Below are 19366 nucleotides of genomic sequence, written 5' to 3'. Positions count from 1 at the left end.
ACCTAACTATTTAGTATTTACTATTGGGTAGTAATTTATTTTTCAATTATAATAACATTTTATTGAACTTTGAACTTCAAACACTTAACCTAAAACCGATCGTGCTTTTTAAGTATTCCTATAGGAGCAACTAATGACTTTTGTGGGTTTTGCATTAAATTTTCAAGCTTCTTGAAATAGCCTAATTTTTATCAACCGTTAAAAAAAACTAAGCAAAATTACACAACTTCAAAATATTATAAATAAGATAAATATTTTGAAAATTTCAATGTGTATTATAAATAAAAAAGAAATAATGGAATGTAAGTATGTAAATAAATATATGTTTTTTTTCTATAATTAATAATTATTTTCTTTCAAACGTCGGTATTTCCTCCTGTTAGGAGTGCGCTGCCGTAGTCGGCAAACAGGTAGTCGCTTCGAATTCGTCGTCTTGGTGACACGGATTTCCGTATTTTTTCATTATTTTTATCAAATGCTTCGGCAGTGGTAACGTTTCGTAATAATCGGGTTCGAGGTTCGGCGAGGTGGCCGCTTTGCTTTCTTCGTCCCGAGGCTGCGGGCGCGGCTGTGACAGCGACGTGGACGGAAGATCCCGCAACACTCCACCGCCGGCGCACTGCCTATCCCGGGACTTCGCGTCCACACGCGAGTGACATTGCCGCAGCGCCGTCTCCAGCTTGGCGGCCCTGGCGTGCAGCGCGGTCTCTTCCGCCAAGTTGGCTTTCAGTTCGGCTTGCAACCGGTAGTTGTCCTCGCGTAGCCCTTCGCCACTGCACGTGATCGGTGCCGGCTTGTTCCCCGTTACCACGTCCGACATCTCTTCCACGACCGTCCGCAACCGACCCAAGTCGCACTGCGCGTCACCCAGCTCGGCCGACAGCCGCTTGGCCATCGTCCGCAACTCCATCTCCTCGCGGTCCCGCTTCGTCTGGTCCGCTTCGGCGAGCACCGTCAAGCTGGCCGCACACCGCTTCAGATATTCTTCCCTCTCCGACGCTTTGGTTAGCTGGTCTTTGGCACCCGCCAAGTCTCTGGACGCCACCTCGACCTGGTCCCTGTACCTCTTCAACTCTGCCAGCAGTTTGTTACTACACACCTGTAGACGCGGACACGGTAAACAGAGATTTATAGCGTCGTAAATGTATTTGACCTGCAGACTACGCGTGAGCATAAGCGGGCATAGCTTTTTCGAAGTAAATTGTTTTTTGTCTTAAATAATAATACGTGTCTCGGTGTACCTTATAGGTAGGTAGTCCTCAATAGTTCGGTTATAAAAAATATTCGTTGTGTCATTTTTATTCGAATAAATTTGTTTTTTCTTTTCTTTCGACTATATTTAGATTCTAGGTATTTAATTTATAGTCACGATAGGGTCTTTAAAAACAAATTAATAACCAGAAAAGCAGTTTTTGGTTATTAGCGAAAACTATTAAAAATTTACATAGCTGATATAAGGTCCAAAAAAAAAAAAAAATGTATCATATATAATATGTAGATACCATTATGTATCCAATATACCTTATGTAGGTACCTTACATTATTATACCCATGATTAACTAACTAGTTAGTTAGTTAATAATAATAATGATTAACTAGTTAGTTAATCATTATTATAGCGATGCAGGATGCACTAATCCGACTAATCGTATGTTGATTCTTTGATTGTAAGCTATTGGTCGATATATAATAATGATTACCGCAGTACCACTAGGTTCATACATATGAAATATTATACAAACACAGCTTAATACGACTCACTTCCAATTGTAAAGATGCTGTAGCGTCGTCTTTGTCGGGGCCGGTAGAACTTTTAGCGAACTCGCAACCGGTTAATTCTATGACTTTATTTTTCAAACACTGTTCTGCGAACTTATAACGTGTATTTTCCGAGCGAATCTTTTCTAATTCCTTCTCATACACATCACATTCTTCCGTCATTCGCTGGTAATTTGCTTCCATAATGTCGCGCAAGAACAATTGCTGGGTCATTTTCAAATTAACATTCTCCTGGAGCTTTAGCAATTCAATTTTCAACTTATCGGTTTTACTTTCCTCATCAACAACACTCATTTTTTATGTTTTAAAACTTTTATGATATAGTTACGGAAATTTAAATATATAAACTATAGTTGCTCAGTATATTATTTATGAAATATATATTTATAGATAATAGACCAATAAAAATAAAAATAATAGAATACAATATTACCTAGGTTTATTTTATTAGATAAAATTTAATATAGGTAATACACTTTCACATGACAACAAGATCCCATAGAAACAAAATAAATTTAATTCGATGCTTTGTTCTTTTAACAACAATCTTCAAGGCATTTTAGCATTATTATTGATGTTTGTTATTTCTCCATAACTCATTAATAGGTGTAAATTGTAGGTATGATTGTGCTACTTTTAAAATCGGGGGTGCTAATACCCCCTAAGCGCCCCCCTATTTGCGCCTATGTTTATACAAATATTCTCATAGAACTAAGTGTGATATGTGTAACGTGTTGAATACAAATGTCCCTTATCTTATTCACAAATGATGCATATAGCATTAAATTCAATTTAGAAAGAACATGAATTCTGAAAGTATACAAAAATTGAGTGAGAAGTGAATGAGCGACTGACCGCGGTTTTGTGTGTCGCTTGGCGGAATGGGTTTTTAATTTTTATAGATGATATTGTGTGATATCGCCTTTCTTTGTTAATCAAAACACAGATTATGGGATCTCTCAAAGCATTTGTGACCTATGCGTTGTACCGTTGTATGTGTAACATTATTAATATTATTATGTACCTTATTAGATATCTACCTAGCTACCTATTACTATAATCGTATTACATTCGTTTACTATCGGCCAGTATCGGGTATTTTATTGTGATAAATGTAATAATTGGAGTATATAACTGTATTGATAATTCTACTGTAGGTATTTAATTTATTTTTTTAAGTCTAAATATATATTTTAATAAATACATAAAATGTAATTTATAATGTATATCATTAAATAATTGTATATTTGTGTAGGTACGTAAAATATAGTTTACAAGTCATGTTTAATAAATCTTAATTCGTTTGAAATATCTACTCATTAATCTGAATTTTCCATGCACAGAGTGCACACTGTACAATAATTCGAATTTGTCGTTATGAAAGTCTATGCAAATTAAATCAATGTCAGTCATAAATACAACATATCCATAGGAAATAAAATCATAAATCATAATAGGTACCTAATTTAACGATATGAAAATAAGGTTATTTTATAAATTTTAAATAATTTATATATAGTCTAATATAAGAAGGTAGGCAATTTATTGAATTTATTCAACAAAAAAAAACATTTTTGGTAAACCAAAAATTGAAAATAAAAATAACTTACAATTTCTTATTTTTATTTTTATTTTTAATAAAATGGTTCATGGCTCCCAAGGCCGTTGTAACAATACATTACAATATTTCTTATTGTTTAAACATGTTATGTGATATACAGAAACTATAAATTTGAATAAAAATAGTATAATAGGTATTCAATATATATTACGTACAAAATTATTAAAACTATCCGGAATAAGCGATGACTATATGTACCTATATATTATACATAGGTATTCAATATTGTAATAGATTATACAATATTGTCTATATCCCGTTATCTAGATTCTATAGACTAGAAACGTGGAAAACAGAAAAATTGTATATAATTATATATTAGTACATTACTATGAATTTTACTATACGCAGCGATATTTTTTAGTTTTATAGTTGATATAATATTGTAGGTATAACGTACAAATACATTTTTTAATTTCATAATCAAGTACTAATAATATAATATTTTTGAAAAAAAATATACTTACCTATCAATTTACTTACTTAAATACCATGGTACTAAAAATAAAAATAAACTACATTAACAGCTATATCAAAAAACATGTCACAAAATATACAAATATACTTAATTAATGATATTTATAGGCTGACTACTAGTCTTCGCTCAGAATCCTTTTTCGTGTACAATATCAAATCAATGGATTCAAACCTAACACACCCATATGATAATAACCCACTTGACTACTGTGTATGCTACAATTTATCATTGAATTCAAATTTTACACATTTTTACAGATTACAATGATCTGCTCCATGAGTCATGATAAATGACAATTTAGTACCTATAGCAATAGCCCACAAAGACTAAACAAATGTTTTTTTAAATATTAATTTGATATTTATTTTATATAAATCTTGGTAAAGAAAAATTAAAAACTACAATATAATAGACAAACGATACAAATTAAATTTTAGGGACAACATTAACATTAAACATTTAATTGATTCCAATGCATTGGACCTAACTATTTTATTTTTTTCTTGAAAATTTTTAATTTATGATTTAGTTTAGTATTCAAGTTATTTTCTAATATCAATATACTTGATAGGCATCTACTTATGTAGACATTTTAGATATTTAATTATTTGTTATGCATTAAATTATTATTATTAGTTATTTAATAATGTTGCTGGAAGAGAATACTTAGTGAAAATATTAAATAGGCAATAAATAATATAAAAATTTTATTTTTCTATTCTAATTGATTGGATCATCCTTCCATTTTACTAAAATAACATGTTTTATTGAAATAATGTTTGATATTGTGTACAGGTAAAATAATTAAGTTGGTTAAGGTACATTTTTTACTTAGTATCTAGTGTCAACTAGCAATCCTAGATATATTCATCAAATATAGTAATTAATAAATATGAATTTTCATTTTTAGTTTTAAGATAGGTTCTTTTAAAATATAAAAATTTTGAAATTTTTACAAGAGCAATTACACTAATCATAAAATTTAAGGTAAGTTAAAAAAGAGAAAAGTTAAATAAAAGGATCTCATTTAATCATGCATCCCTATAACTGTTGCCTGTTGATGATGTGTCTGAAATTACATTTTCTTATTTACTACATATACAATATTAAAGGGTCAGTTGATATTATTTGTGTTTCATAATTTAGGTAAATTATACTTGTTTATTCCAAGAATAATATGATCAAGGTGTGGACTATATACTATTTAATATAAACACTTAAGTATTTTCTTAATTTTATTGTTTGATAATAATCGAATAATAATTATAACAATAATATTTATCAAAGGAAAACAAAATTGAAATTCTTAAATAACAAATTTTACTATAAAGTTAATAATTTTTCAGACTTTAAAGTTTGAATGAACAAACAATTCTATTTTTTACAGAGCAAGTTATACCTACCATTATCAGGTAACATTTGCAAGTTTTAATTTTAATACAAAATCTATTCAACATGTTACAATTATATGTCTATACAGTAGCTAAAAATTGTGAAACTAATTTCAAAAACTCGTGTGGTTTTTCAGCATGTAACCAATGACCAGCACCAGCTATATATTCAAATTTAGCTGAAGGGAATATCTGTTTAATGGCCTCGTGATCTGATGGTTTCAAGAAAACTGAATCTCCGCCTCCAATAAAATATGTTTGACCATCAAATATTGATTGCACAGGTGGAAACACTGCAATATTGTTTTTAAAATTCACATTGATGGATTCTAAATTTATTCTCCATTTATATTTTTTGTTCACTTCAATAAGATTGGTTAGGAGGAACTGTCGAAGTATTGGACTCTGTATAAAATAAAACAAAATGTATTAATAAATTATTTTATACTAAATAACTGAATTACCTATCGTTACCGCATTATAATAAAAATAAATATAGTTGAATAATTATAAAAAAAATATATGAAAATAACATGATTTGATTTCTATAATTTTAATAATAGTTATACTATAGATATCGAGAAAACATTCAAATTTCTATTAAACAATATGTTAAAAAACCTTAAATTTATTATTGTACCCAACTTGATGAAATTAATTAGTTTCTTTCTACTAAGCATTAAAAAAGTACAGAGAAAAATAAAAATTAGATATATAATTATATACAATTTTTAAGTATATTGATAATAATATTATACTTGATGAAACAAAAACTCTTATACGAGTAGAATTTAGATACTTGTGTTAAATTACTATTTTTTTAAATTAAAATTTTAGAAAATTACCATCAGTGTTTAAAGCAACAACAACTGTATAAATCATAAGACTACGTAAATTAATATTTTTATAATATTTAGTAAATTAAAATACATTGTAAAATATTTTCTTTGAGGTAACTAGTGATTTAAACAAAAACATTGTTATATTCATAAATAATAAAAAGTATTAAGAGTAGTAGGATTATCCACACATAGCCTTCTTGGCTGCTAATTAATCAGAAAAAAAATAGTAACCAATTGCTTAATAATACCTAATAACTAATTTAATAATTCAACAAAGAATTAGCAAATAGTATATTATATAAATGATTGTAAAATTTGATTATCCGTGTAACTAAGAGAAGTATGATAATATAATAATTATTAGCAGTATTTTTATTTATCATCATATAATATGAATAGAAAATAAATAAATAAGATTAATATAGTTTAAGAAAAAATATTAATTAAAAAATAGGTAACCTTAATGGCTTAAATGATTATTTGAACTCAAAAACTAAAATTGGTTATACTTATAATTTAACATACCTCTATAGAACTTTTCATATGTTCATCTGCCAATTTTCGAACTTTAGATATAGGTCCATTAATATCTAAATTAACACCTCTTAAAACATCTATAACACTTTGGATATCACTCACTTCTTTGCTGTTGATTGGTGATATATCAACTGGTATTAAGGATTCCACAAGTTCTGGCTAAAAATATTTTGCTGTATTTTTCAGGTGACATATAATTAATACAAATTGTAATATTAAAACAAACCTTACATAGATGACTGCTAAGTACATCATTGTTCTACCGCCCATGCTATGACCAATTAATGAAGCTTTTTTTACACCTAAATCTTCCATTAAAAATTTTACGTCTTCAGCCATAAGTTGATACGATTGCTCTAAAGTATGAGGTGAGTCACCATGATTTCTTGCATCAACAGTGATTACCTTAAAACGAGAAACAAAGCATAACCATAAAAAATCATGTGATATTATTTAAGAAGTTATACATTTTAAGAGCTTTGTAATAATTATAGTTCTTGATAATACTTATTAGTAATATAAAATAAATACATATATTATAATTATCTAATTAAAAACAAATTCATAGGTTATAGGTAGATTTTATCATCTTGTTTATTGCATTATTTTGTAACTAAAAATTCTAAAATTTTCTCTGAGAAAATTTAAACTTTTACGCATTCTATTTAAGTAAAAATTAAATATGATAATATGTAGTGCAGACATGAACATTTTTTATTTTTGTCAGTAATAGTTCATGTAATAGTAGAAACTTACACCTAAAATTATATAGTCGTGTTTTAGTGTTTTAATATACTGATATATTTCTATGCATCAAATAATAAAAACAAAAAAAACAACGTAAGGTAATCACAGTAGGCAGGAAACAATTGACCAAAATATAATATTATGTTAAATTAATTGAATAAAATTTAAAAATTAGATAATTCAGATACCTAACAAAAGTAATTAAGAGATAAAATAACAATAAATAATTGTATTAGATTAAATATGAGTCAGCAATCAATTATAATTCAGTAAATTCACTTTGATAATTTATAAAATAATATAAAATCAATTTATTTAACAAAAAGTAATAGTTCATAAATATATTAGGTAACTAATAAAAACTAATCGAATATAAAATTATACTAGCCACTGAATGTATTTCTAATCTAATCTGAGGTTAATGTTTGACCTTTTTACTGAACTTTTTATTAGTATTCTCTACATTTTAAATCTTTATACATTTACTAGAATATGTTAAGATGAAATTATATAAGAGTATTACTAACCATAATTTACAGCACTACAAGTATACACTTACAGATTCTTATACCTAATAATTTATTGTGATTAATAATTAAAGTAAATTTTTAAATTATTAAATGTAAAAAGACAATGAAATTGTTTAATAAATTTATGTAAGTTAATAAAAACACAATATGACAATAATTGGTGATATCAACTATATTTTTATAAGTACCTAATTATTAATTACTAATTAAATTAAAATGGTTAGGTAGTTATTTTAAGATTGAAAATATTGGAATGTTAATTCCATGTTTATAATAAAATTAATCATATTTTGTTTAAATAAATAGTAAATTTTTGTAATTTGTTATGGTATATGTTTCAGTAACTGTTAAAATACATACTTTTCTGCGGGTCATGTTGTGGAGGGTTTTGGACAAACTATTCCAATTGGACTTGCAGCCGAACAGGCCATGCATGATGATGATGGGCGGTTTTTGTCCACCATCTGCAGCCGACTCGTATGATGTAAACGACATTTTGATGGGTTCCAATTTGGTGCTCAACGACCGGCGACATTCCGAAGCCGTTCGGCTCTCCTTAAACAAGCACGTCCTGGACAGCAATGCCTTCGACTTGATCATAATGACAACAGAGAGACTTAGGCGTAAACACGGTGTTGTACAGTCGACTATTGGTGGATAGTGCGTAATGCACAGGAATTCCAACCAGAAATTCGACGACGTACCAGTTCGTCCAATTCGAAATATTGAAATGAAATGAATGAGATGATGTAATGTTTTGTAAACTACCTACTAAATTAATAAAATAATAATCGTTCGAACGTGTAAAAAACTGCTGTTCGGATCAAAGATAATTAAGTATGATAAAAAAAAATTTGCTGATAACGTCGAAAACTATTAACAGAAACGGTTTACTGATAACCGGAAGCCGGCTTGAGTGCATTACGGAATTTCGATTAGCTAATCTGCTTTTTTTTTATGAATGGATCTGGTTGGTAACACAGTGCCCTCTACCGACGTCGTTTCAAAAAACCATTATGAATGATGGCCTCCTAAATTTCTCCGGCACATGGCGCTGCAGTATACAACTTTTGTTTTTTATGCACTTTTTTACCTTCTAATTTCTTTCAATAAACAACAGATCTGTGTTCATATTTATTAATTTTATAAATATTGTTTTTGTAGTGGGCAATTTATGTTTTTATTGAAAACCGAATAAAATATATTTTTGGGTTCGAAAATTATTTCCCGCTGGTGAAAACTGTGCACGCGATGGCGTTCGTGTTTGTAGTAGAATAGAATGGACGATAACATAATAATATATTATTTACTGGTAATATCGACGATAATAATAATATAATCATTATAAGAATTCATATCCAACATATTATGGTCACATGGTCACGACGTTGTTAAACTGAATAGACAAATTTTATTTTTATAACAAAATCATAATTTTGAAAATTACCCATATTTATAGGTGCCGTTAAGGGAGGGTTTACTGTATATATATATTATATAATATGTATGAGTATTTAATATTAATAATGAATATATTATTATTTATTATTATATTATGCAGAACGATTCGTTTATCGGACAACACTTATTATTTTATATTATTCATTAAACTATAACTGTTTTTGAAAATATTTATTTTACAATAATTCCAATCGAAATAAAAAAAATACAACTTAATTTTTTAAATTTTTCTTTTTAAAGACTATGTTTTCAGTTTCATTTATTGAAGTAGAATATCTTTTATAGTATTTTGGTACATAAAAGTCAAAATTTAAATGAGTAGCTTATTATGAGTAATAAGTAATAACTTTATAAGTATACGAATATACAATTTGTGTAAGTATAGTGGTGAGGTACGGGTATCCTCGCAAAATGTTGATTTATTTTAGTTACTACTTATTTGAATTTAGATTTGTATGTATTAAAATACTCAAAAACATTCTGCTTTATAAAATTAAATTAAAAATATGTGTTGTCATTCAAAAATTTAAACGACTTGTTTAAATGTTGAAAAGTCAATATTTTCAGAAAAAATGAACTCTACAAAATGGCTATCTTCAATTTTTTTGAAAATAATTAAATAAAAAAATATATTTATTAACATTTTTACCAAAACGTTAAAATATGAAACATTTGTAGTTCTTGTCCCTGTGAAATTTATTAAAAAATCAAAATCATGATATCTCCATTATTTCGGGAGATATCTCATTGGGTAAATCCTCACGGGACACTCTGTATTAATCATTAGTCCATGTCTAGTATACATATACATATATTATATACATATGTTTTGAATAATTGATGGGCCACGGGCTTATAACAATATATTAATTATTATAATTTATTTATTTATTTTTATTTTGGGAACCGCTCATATTTTATTATTTCCTGTAACTTTTATAGATTATAGAAATAGAAAATTATAAATATATGAGTTTGTATACAATATCCTTCAAATGTAATTAATCAATTATTATTACATCAATACATAAAATAGCTAAATAAGATTGAAACCAAAAAATTTTCTACTAACAAATATTAGTTCTAGTTCTGGTTTAGGTTCCTAAGAAAATCGAAAATGAGTTTTAGAAAGTTATCGGTTTCTATATTTTCAAATGGTTCCGTTTTAAATACCGATATTTTTAATTACGGTTCTAAGCCATGATTTTAAGTTTATTTTTCATATAAATAGTAGTTTAGTGCTTAGTGCAATAAATTAATTATGTTAATAGTACTTCATATTATAGAAGGTACCTATTATTTCATGTTTAGAATTAAAACTCTAAGTTTGTGAAATGATCTATTTACATTATTTTTCAATTATTTATAATGTATTTCAAATTTATCAATTTATCATAGTTAATATACTACAAGCCGGAGTCAAGGTGATCGAAGCAAGGTGATGATATAAGTTTTCAACAACCGGTCTCGATTTCCTGAGTTGCCGTCTTGCCGACTAGCTTATTTTTTAACATATTATTAATATGATAATAAATTAATAAATTAATTATATTACAATGAAATGTAGCACGGCGTAGCATATAGACAATATAGGTACAATACTAATCTTTTGTTAAGACATTAATATAATAAAAAAAATAATTTGTTATTACATACCACTCTCAACAAAATAAAAAAATTTGCATAAAAAATGATTAAAAGAATTAATTTAATTAAAATTAAAAATATTAAAAAAAAAAATAACAACTATAATGAATAATTATAAATATGTTATAATTTAATAATAATACCATGAACATATTATTTTAAAACAACTTATGTCCTTAAAAAAAAAAAAAAAAAACAATAGCAATTATATTTACATTGACTAGGTACTTATATAATATAATACAGTCATACATTTTTATATACCATTAAAATAAAAAAACATGGATGTTAAAAATATTGCATCGAAATACGTAAAGGTATGTAGGCACTGGGCATACATTACATTTATGCAATTCAACATTACCACATTGTCTAACACTGATCAGAAACAAATGCTTTAGATTGGTTGTTATCTCATTCAATACTCATTATATTTTGCTTTTGAACTAATAATAGTACGCATAGTGCAATAAAAAATTGTATTTAACTAAACATATAATATCACAGCGTGTAGTTGCTAAACATCATTCCATTACTTATTATTGAATTTCAAGGTTCAACGATATTACAGATTGCAGATTTGCACTTAGCAATAATTCTCTGTGAACACATAACGTTGTTTCCATTATTTTTATTATAGTTACATATAATGTATAATATACATTTATCAAAAACATTAAAATTAGCGTTATATTTATAAATTTATAATTTATTTTATTTAGTTTTTATTCATAGATAAAATTATTTACACGTAAGACTTTAAAAATGTACACTGTACACAAGTTTAAATAACAAATCGTGGAATGAAAATGTATAGTACTTACTTATTAGTATTACATTTAACGCAAACACGATTTTGTCTTAATCTCGGTGTAATTCTTATCCAAATCGCAACCTGAACCAAGTTTTGGGGGAGTCACCAACTGAACGTCGAGGTTTTTTGGGCGTAGGAGTTAATAAATCACTAGCTACATGAAAAAAAAAAATATTTTTGAAATCCATAATGATTAAAAAGTTTGGATTAGAAAGTATTTTCGTTAGTCATTGATATATTCATCGAGTGTTCAATCAATATGTAAATATTTCAAACAAGATACATTGTTCTCTTAAGCGGTAGGATATATATTTTTGGAGCAGTGCTATTAGTACAAAATGAGATCCTAAAAGTATTTATCTAAAGACAAAACATACAAATTATTTATATTACATAAACGAAAATTTTAATTTTGTTAATAATGTTAACCGATTTTATTTAAAACTGAAATTCATATAACTAGTATTAATAGGTTCTTAAACATTTCGCGGGATTCTCTCTTTTACAATTAACTATAAATTTACATTAACCACTCATAATGATTATGACTTCTGAAATACAAATTAAATATAATTGGCTATTGTGTACATTTTTTTTTTGTTTCGTTTTAAAATGACCGTTGAGGTATCGTTAACAATATATATATATAATGTATACTTATTTCTGTTTATAATCATATTGATAGGACGATGGGACTATAACATAATATATTATATAGGTATACCTATAAATCAAATTGATGCAAAAATCTAGTGAGTAATAAGTGGAACAAAATCGTATAATACTCAACACGCCTACATTGCTCAAAACTACCAATAATACGAGTAGGTACATAGAAAGTCGATCGAAGCATAATATAAATACCATACTGTTCACTTTTTATACCATGTTTCATTGGAAATAACAAATATTATTTGAATATTTTAAATATTAACGGTTTACGTGAAATCATAGGTTAAAGTGTTGATATTCTTTAATCATAATATGTAGAGTCGTGTAAAAGTATATAGAAAGTGTGAATATTAATAAATGCGATGCATATATTATTATTAGATACTATATATATTTTATATTAGGTATATTATATTATGTACATATATAGGTATACAGGGTGTCCCACGAGGATTTACCCATTGCGATATCTCCTGAAATAATGGAGATATCATAATTCTGATTTTTTAATAAGATTCACAGGAACAAGAGCTACAAATATTTCATGTTTTAATTTACTTTTATGTTTTGATAAAAAAGTTAAAAAATGTATTTTTTTATTTAATTATTAAAAAAAAAATTGAAGATAGCCATTTTGTAGAGTTTTTTTTTTCTGAAAATATTGACGTTTTAACATTTTAATTTCACCAATTTCCTGATTTTTAATATTTTTTCTAGTTTTAAAAAAACTGCGAATTATTTAATACGATAGTGCCATAGTGATATCGCGGGCCACATGTTTAATATAATGATACCACTATGGCACTATCTTATCAAATAATTAACTCTACAAAATGGCTATCTTCAATTTTTTTTAAATAATTAAATAAAAAATTACATTTTTAACTTTTTTACCAAAACATAAAAATAAATTAAAACATGAAATATTTGTAGCTCTTGTTCCTGTGAATCTTATTAAAAAATCAGAATTATGATATCTCCATTATTTCAGGAGATATCGCAATGGGTAAATCCTCGCGGGACACTCTGAATGTATTATACTACGTCGCACGTATTTTGGTAATAACTAACAAGAATTAATCATTAGGAATCGACACAGTTCAACATTTATTTTATTTAAATGTACACATATATATTTTTATATATTATGAATATTTCTAATGAATAAAAAATATTATAATTATTAATATTTTTTTTTTATTATTATTATTTATAATATCGAGCTGTAGTGATACCGTTATACGTATTTGAAAGTTGTATGAGGTTTGGTTATTATAGAATTTGTTACTTAATTAATATAATTGGTTTTCGTTTTATACCCATATGTACTGTGTGTTTATAAAAAAAAGAAAATTTCTTACGTTTTTTACCAAATTCCCGTTGTAGACGTCGAGTATTCCACTTTCGTTTCACTTTCATGACGTTTGTCACCATCCATGCAGCGATTTTCTCCTTGTAACTGCTATCCTTCGCTATCACTCGCTCCCACGCCTGTGTTTCCAATTTCATGTCGGCTTCCATTCTCAATTTAAAATCTGTGCTATTTGTATAAACAGAATCATGTAATCGGCACGCTTCGTCTAGCTTATTGATGCCAAGCTGACCGCGAGCAATCCTTTCCAAAAAGTCCGTTCCCGGTCCACAGAAATGATAACCAGGAAAATGAGCTGTGTACAAAAGATTTCAAAAATGTATTATATTTTTTCATATACATTTATATAGGAACAATAAGAATTTTTTCAGCTAACAATGATCTTTATTCTAGTTTAATAACTTTATATATTTTTGTTATATTGTAGCCTTGTAGGATATAATACTACACAATATATATACAATTCCAATACTAGATTTTTCCAGATTTCAAGGTATTGTAGTATATAATTTTTATTTACGCATTAAGAGAAATGTGTTATTAGTTATACGAGTATATTATTCATTATTTTTTCGATAGAAAATACATTATAGTCTAAACAACCTTATCAATAAGTAGGTACACACAAAAAATTCCAATTTTAACTCAAATCACATTAGTATTAGATTATTATAAAAAAGCAATTAAAACATAATATAACACGATTATGTATAAAATTAAAATACAAATTATAACTAGTTAGGTGTTTTTTATTGATTTAAAATCATTTGTGTGTATAAGCACTTCTGAGTAGGAGCTTATCAAACATCAAAGGCATGCAATTATGATAAGAGCTTTTAAAATAACCATCAGGCAGATTTCAAGTAAAATGCAAGTAAAAAATTTAAAAAAAAAATCATTAGTGACTTTATTTTTTTTTTATTGATATACTATTTAGAGTAATATATTACTATTACTATATTTTATTTTCAATATCATGATACTATGAAAGTACCTTACTTAAATATATATTTATTTTTTTTTGCTTACTTTCTCTTGATTCTGTTTGTCCATGGCAATTAAATGTAAACCAAATTAAAAAAATCACAGGAATAAATTTTAAAACCATTGATTAAATAATTTTAAAAACCGTTGAAATAAAAAAAAAGTATGAAAAAAAATCAACTAAAATTAACCGCGAAAATTACTGCGATAGTACCTACGAGGTACCTATATAGTTGTAGCCTAGGAGCGTCATGCGCTTCGACCACTGCTACGTCTATGTGAAAACTAACACGCGATCTTGAATGTATTACACTCGTACGTGTATCCACTAAACTGGTTCCAAATCGACTTTGATGTGAATTATAAGGCCATTATATTTAAACTTCAAAATGACCGCCGCGGTACGTTACAAATATTGCATGTACAGTAATACAATTATATGGAGTGATTTTCCAATCGTAGGGTTTTCCCACGCACGTGTATTGTGTAAAAAAATCTAAACGCTTTGCAATTTTTCAGATGATATTCACAACTATTTACGATATATTTAACACTGACGGAATGTGTTAGGTACATAATGCATTTTATTTTTGACGCGTAAAGTATTTGACCATTTTTTTTTATCAAGCCGTATCACCGTACGTACAATCAGAGATTTGAATTTTGAATAGTTACCTATCAAATTCCTTTATTATTTTTTAAGAAATTCCCTGAAAACGTAAAACGAAATAAAATGACTAGAACAAATGCCTGTAAACACTAAATAGTTTCAGTAAGTACTTAATTCGGTTTTGTGAATTGTTATTGTTCAATACGCGTACACACAAAATGTACTAATAAAAATCTTATAATTATTCATTCACAGTTGTACGTAAATGTTGAAATATTTTACACATGATACATGTGAATTTCGATGTTAATAATTACTGCAGAAATAAAACAATAAGATAACTGATCAAAAGTTGGTTTAATTTATAATTATTATGGTCACGATTATTTTTTTAGTGAGTACAAATTAATTATTCCAAATCATAATTTGGTATTTATTGTATTTTTATTTGTTATAAGTAATTAAAAAAAAGTGAATACATAGACTCGTTAAGAAGATTTATTCTCTAAACAACATTTTTGTACGATTTTCTTTTAAATACTGTTGGTAAAAAAAAACATGAAGTTTTATTATACGTTTTAAGTTAGGTTAAAATATACATTTACACTACATTTACATTAAATTATATTATTTTATCTGTTATTATATAATCAGAATTCTGTCAGTCTGATGTATTCTATATTTCTATTGAAAAAAAAAGATATGAAATTTATAGTTTTTCCATGTTTTATGTTTATACTTTTTAGTATTATGAATCATTACAGTCTCTACAAATAAAATACGATAAGTAGTTTATACAAAGGTATTATATTTATAGAAATCAGAAAAGAAAAGAATCTTAAGAAAAGATCGTCCTTTGGTAATTGATGATACGCTTATGACTTATACGAGTTAATATAATGTACTTATATTAATTATACTTTGGACTACTATATAATGTTTATATGTATAATATGTAGGAGTGTGTTTATTTAAAAAAAATTTATTATCGAATAACGAGGCATCCTACGTGTAAGTCATGGATTTCAATATTTAATTTAAATTTATTCCAGTAGTATCTTTGTAAACTCCATGGCTACGTTTTAATTTTATCGAGTAGATTATTTACATATAGGGTGGGGAAAAATGTTTTAAAAAGCACTGGTTTTTATTTTCTGACAATAAATAATGATGTATGTACTTATTTACATAATATCATGTTAAAGTTGTTCTTATTCTTTTTATTTTTTTTGGCAACGTATGCATGATTTTTGATATACAACAGGTATTGTCAAGTGCGGGGTGGAGTGCCAAAAAACAACTGTGCCTATAATATCGTCGTAAATACCTGCATATTATTATAATATTTAGATTAAATAAAACAATAACATCGAATACATGCTTGGTATAATGCGTTTCGGCATTCTAATACGAGTGGCCTGATAACTGAGTCTCTACGATGATATAGGATTCCGAATTTTCGAATTATTTATATTATTTAGATTTTCCCGTCATTCATCACGATGAAAAAATTACTGTGTGATATTTGCAAATTTTGTAAGCACTATTTGGTTTTTTACGACAGATTATGAGCGGTTATACCAGTACGTGTGATACGACGCCGTAGTATATGCGGTTCGTTGACACCTGACGCGGTTGTCAGTTGAACTATACAGACGTAAATTGGCAGACAGAACCACGCGAAGGTGGCCGATGCTGCGTTCGTCTCGCTTGAGTCTGCGACGCCGGCAAGTGGCCGAACACCTCTAAACAGTATCATGATATTCTACCACCGAGGCCTTGGACGGCTTGGACGGAGAATAGATATGATTTTCATTAATATCGGCATTATATTATTATAGAAACGAGCGTTTGATCGAGGCCGGCTTCTCGACTGACCCGACACGAGGTCACGCAGTGCGTTAGCCGACCCGATTCACGGCCAACAACGCTCGCCAACTTTTCATAATATTTTAAAACTCGTAAGCTCCAGGCGATCTCGCGACTCAACAATATTCCCAAACCCGACCGTGTTATCGGTATGCGCATTATGTTATAATGATATGCTCTCACTCCGTTGTTTATATTCACTAAATACGTGATTGTACTCGTGTGGCGCGTAATTCGGAAGTCGTGGTGACGGAGTGAGGCGATGTTTACATTATTGTTATAATTATTGCAGTTTTATTTCAGTAATAATTTTTGTAACCTTGAGAAACCATGCGTACATATACATTAACTGAGTATATCGTAGTACATTTTCTGTAGTAATTTGAGAGCATTTTTAACATAAGTCAGAGTTCTTTTATCAAACTTTAAAAACTAATTACCTACATTTTTTTTTACTAATTCGACATACGCAATTGTTTTTATTTAGTTCAAAACATAATTAATCAAATACGACAGAAATGTGTTGATAACTAATTTTTCTCTTTTCGTAAACGATTATAATTATCAAATAAAATTCACTATAAATCATCGCGACGTCAAACAATAATAATATGTTTGATAACAATTAATAAGCACGGTTGAACTGGCTGGAGGTAGTGAGTAATGGCTTTTTAACAACCATATCCGCGCAATAACTAATAAGCATGTGTGCATAGTGCATTGATATTTGATAAAAGATAACGGTAATATTATGTTGACAGTTCATATTACTTTAATGCAGCAATCGTAAAAACTGTACACATGTACTCAAGGATGTAGTCCATCTTGAGATAAATGTGCTTACATAGTATCGAATATTATAATTTAAAAGTTGTAATAACCGTGACGATTACTGATAGTATGCGAGTTCGGAATGCAATACAATTTTTAAATCTTAAAATATCAAACTATATTTAGAACTATTGATAGTCGGTTTATTGGTCTATACCGTGTTTGTGACAAAAAATATAAAGAAACTATTATAAAAATAATTGTTCATTCATATTTTTTAACAATATCATATAATGATGCCACTAGTGGTAATGAAGTACCGACTTCTTCTCTCCAAAATATTTCAGTGTCTCACTTGATAATTATTGGTTGCACGATTATAGTAACTGACGCTAAGATAACAAATAGTAAAATTAGTACCTACTATTTTTATTTTTATTTAATTTAAATAAAAAAAAATCTATTATTACATCGTATTAATAGTGTTGTATTGATATAATATGAAGTTATCACAGTAAAAACAAATCGACGGTAAAAAAAATGGCTTAGTACTTTTACGTACTAAAGTACGTATTTGATAACAATTTTAAGCCTACGTTAAACATTTTTTTTTTATAATCGAAGAACCAAAAAAATTCTAATTTTCCATCACTTTTTGTTAGATTTTCATTACGCATTCAAACATATTTTATTGTGATTATAAATAGCCAAAAATCAAAAGTTGACGCATTAAAAGTTCAATTTAAATTTATAAAAACCTGGAACGGGAATGAGTTCTTTTTTGTAAGAAACTTTTCCCAAAAGTGTGAAAACGGGTAACGCTAAAAAACATATGGTGAAAATTTCAAGTATTTACAATAATTCGTTTTTGAGTTACAGCAAAATAAAAAATCGATTTTGTCAAAAATTGATTATGCGTAAAAATTCCCGTTTCTCCGTCACTATTTTAGGGTTTTTCATAACGCTTTTGAAAACTTAACTTAAATTACTTTTAACCGCCCAAAGTACCAACTAGATTTTCCTTTTCAAAGAAGAGCAGAAGTAAAAAATCAAAGCATTATTTCTACTCTAAAACGTGATGACAGACACATAAAAAAAACATACATCATTGGAAAATCAATATATTCCTCACTTCGTTCAGAATCTAAAATGAGAGTTGGTTTAAAAAGGAAGTAGAAAAATGTACGAATGATGGTGTTTGATAATTCAATATTATATTTAATATATTTATCTACCTAGAT

At 27.6% G+C, this 19366-nt stretch overlaps 3 protein-coding genes across 3 annotated transcripts; all 3 read right to left on the bottom strand.

The window, feature by feature from the left end:
• Positions 1-379: 379 nt before the first annotated feature.
• Positions 380-2073, bottom strand: LOC113550399. Its single transcript, XM_026952194.1, has 2 exons — positions 1762-2073; positions 380-1099 (listed from the first exon to the last, which is right to left on the bottom strand). Exons 1-2 carry the CDS (start codon positions 2071-2073, stop codon positions 380-382), a joined length of 1032 nt encoding a protein of 343 aa, XP_026807995.1.
• Positions 2074-4570: 2497 nt separating this feature from the next.
• LOC113547924 (protein ABHD11-like) lies at positions 4571-8763 on the bottom strand. Its single transcript, XM_026948515.1, has 4 exons — positions 8286-8763; positions 6880-7053; positions 6637-6807; positions 4571-5674 (listed from the first exon to the last, which is right to left on the bottom strand). Exons 1-4 carry the CDS (start codon positions 8523-8525, stop codon positions 5351-5353), a joined length of 909 nt encoding a protein of 302 aa, XP_026804316.1. The 5' UTR covers positions 8526-8763; the 3' UTR covers positions 4571-5350.
• A 2450-nt stretch (positions 8764-11213) lies between these two features.
• LOC113549080 lies at positions 11214-15182 on the bottom strand. The gene is made up of 4 exons (XM_026950236.1): positions 14921-15182; positions 13881-14186; positions 11858-12001; positions 11214-11633 (listed from the first exon to the last, which is right to left on the bottom strand). The coding sequence occupies exons 1-3, from the start codon at positions 14997-14999 to the stop codon at positions 11913-11915; spliced, it is 474 nt and encodes a 157-aa protein (XP_026806037.1). The 5' UTR covers positions 15000-15182; the 3' UTR covers positions 11214-11633; positions 11858-11912.
• Positions 15183-19366: the final 4184 nt, after the last annotated feature.

This window comes from Rhopalosiphum maidis, chromosome 1 (genome assembly GCF_003676215.2).
Source record: "Rhopalosiphum maidis isolate BTI-1 chromosome 1, ASM367621v3, whole genome shotgun sequence".
In the NCBI taxonomy this organism is placed as follows: domain Eukaryota; kingdom Metazoa; phylum Arthropoda; class Insecta; order Hemiptera; family Aphididae; genus Rhopalosiphum; species Rhopalosiphum maidis.
The sequence above is the reverse complement of the archived record's forward strand: the minus strand, read 5'-3'. Positions and strand labels throughout refer to the sequence as shown.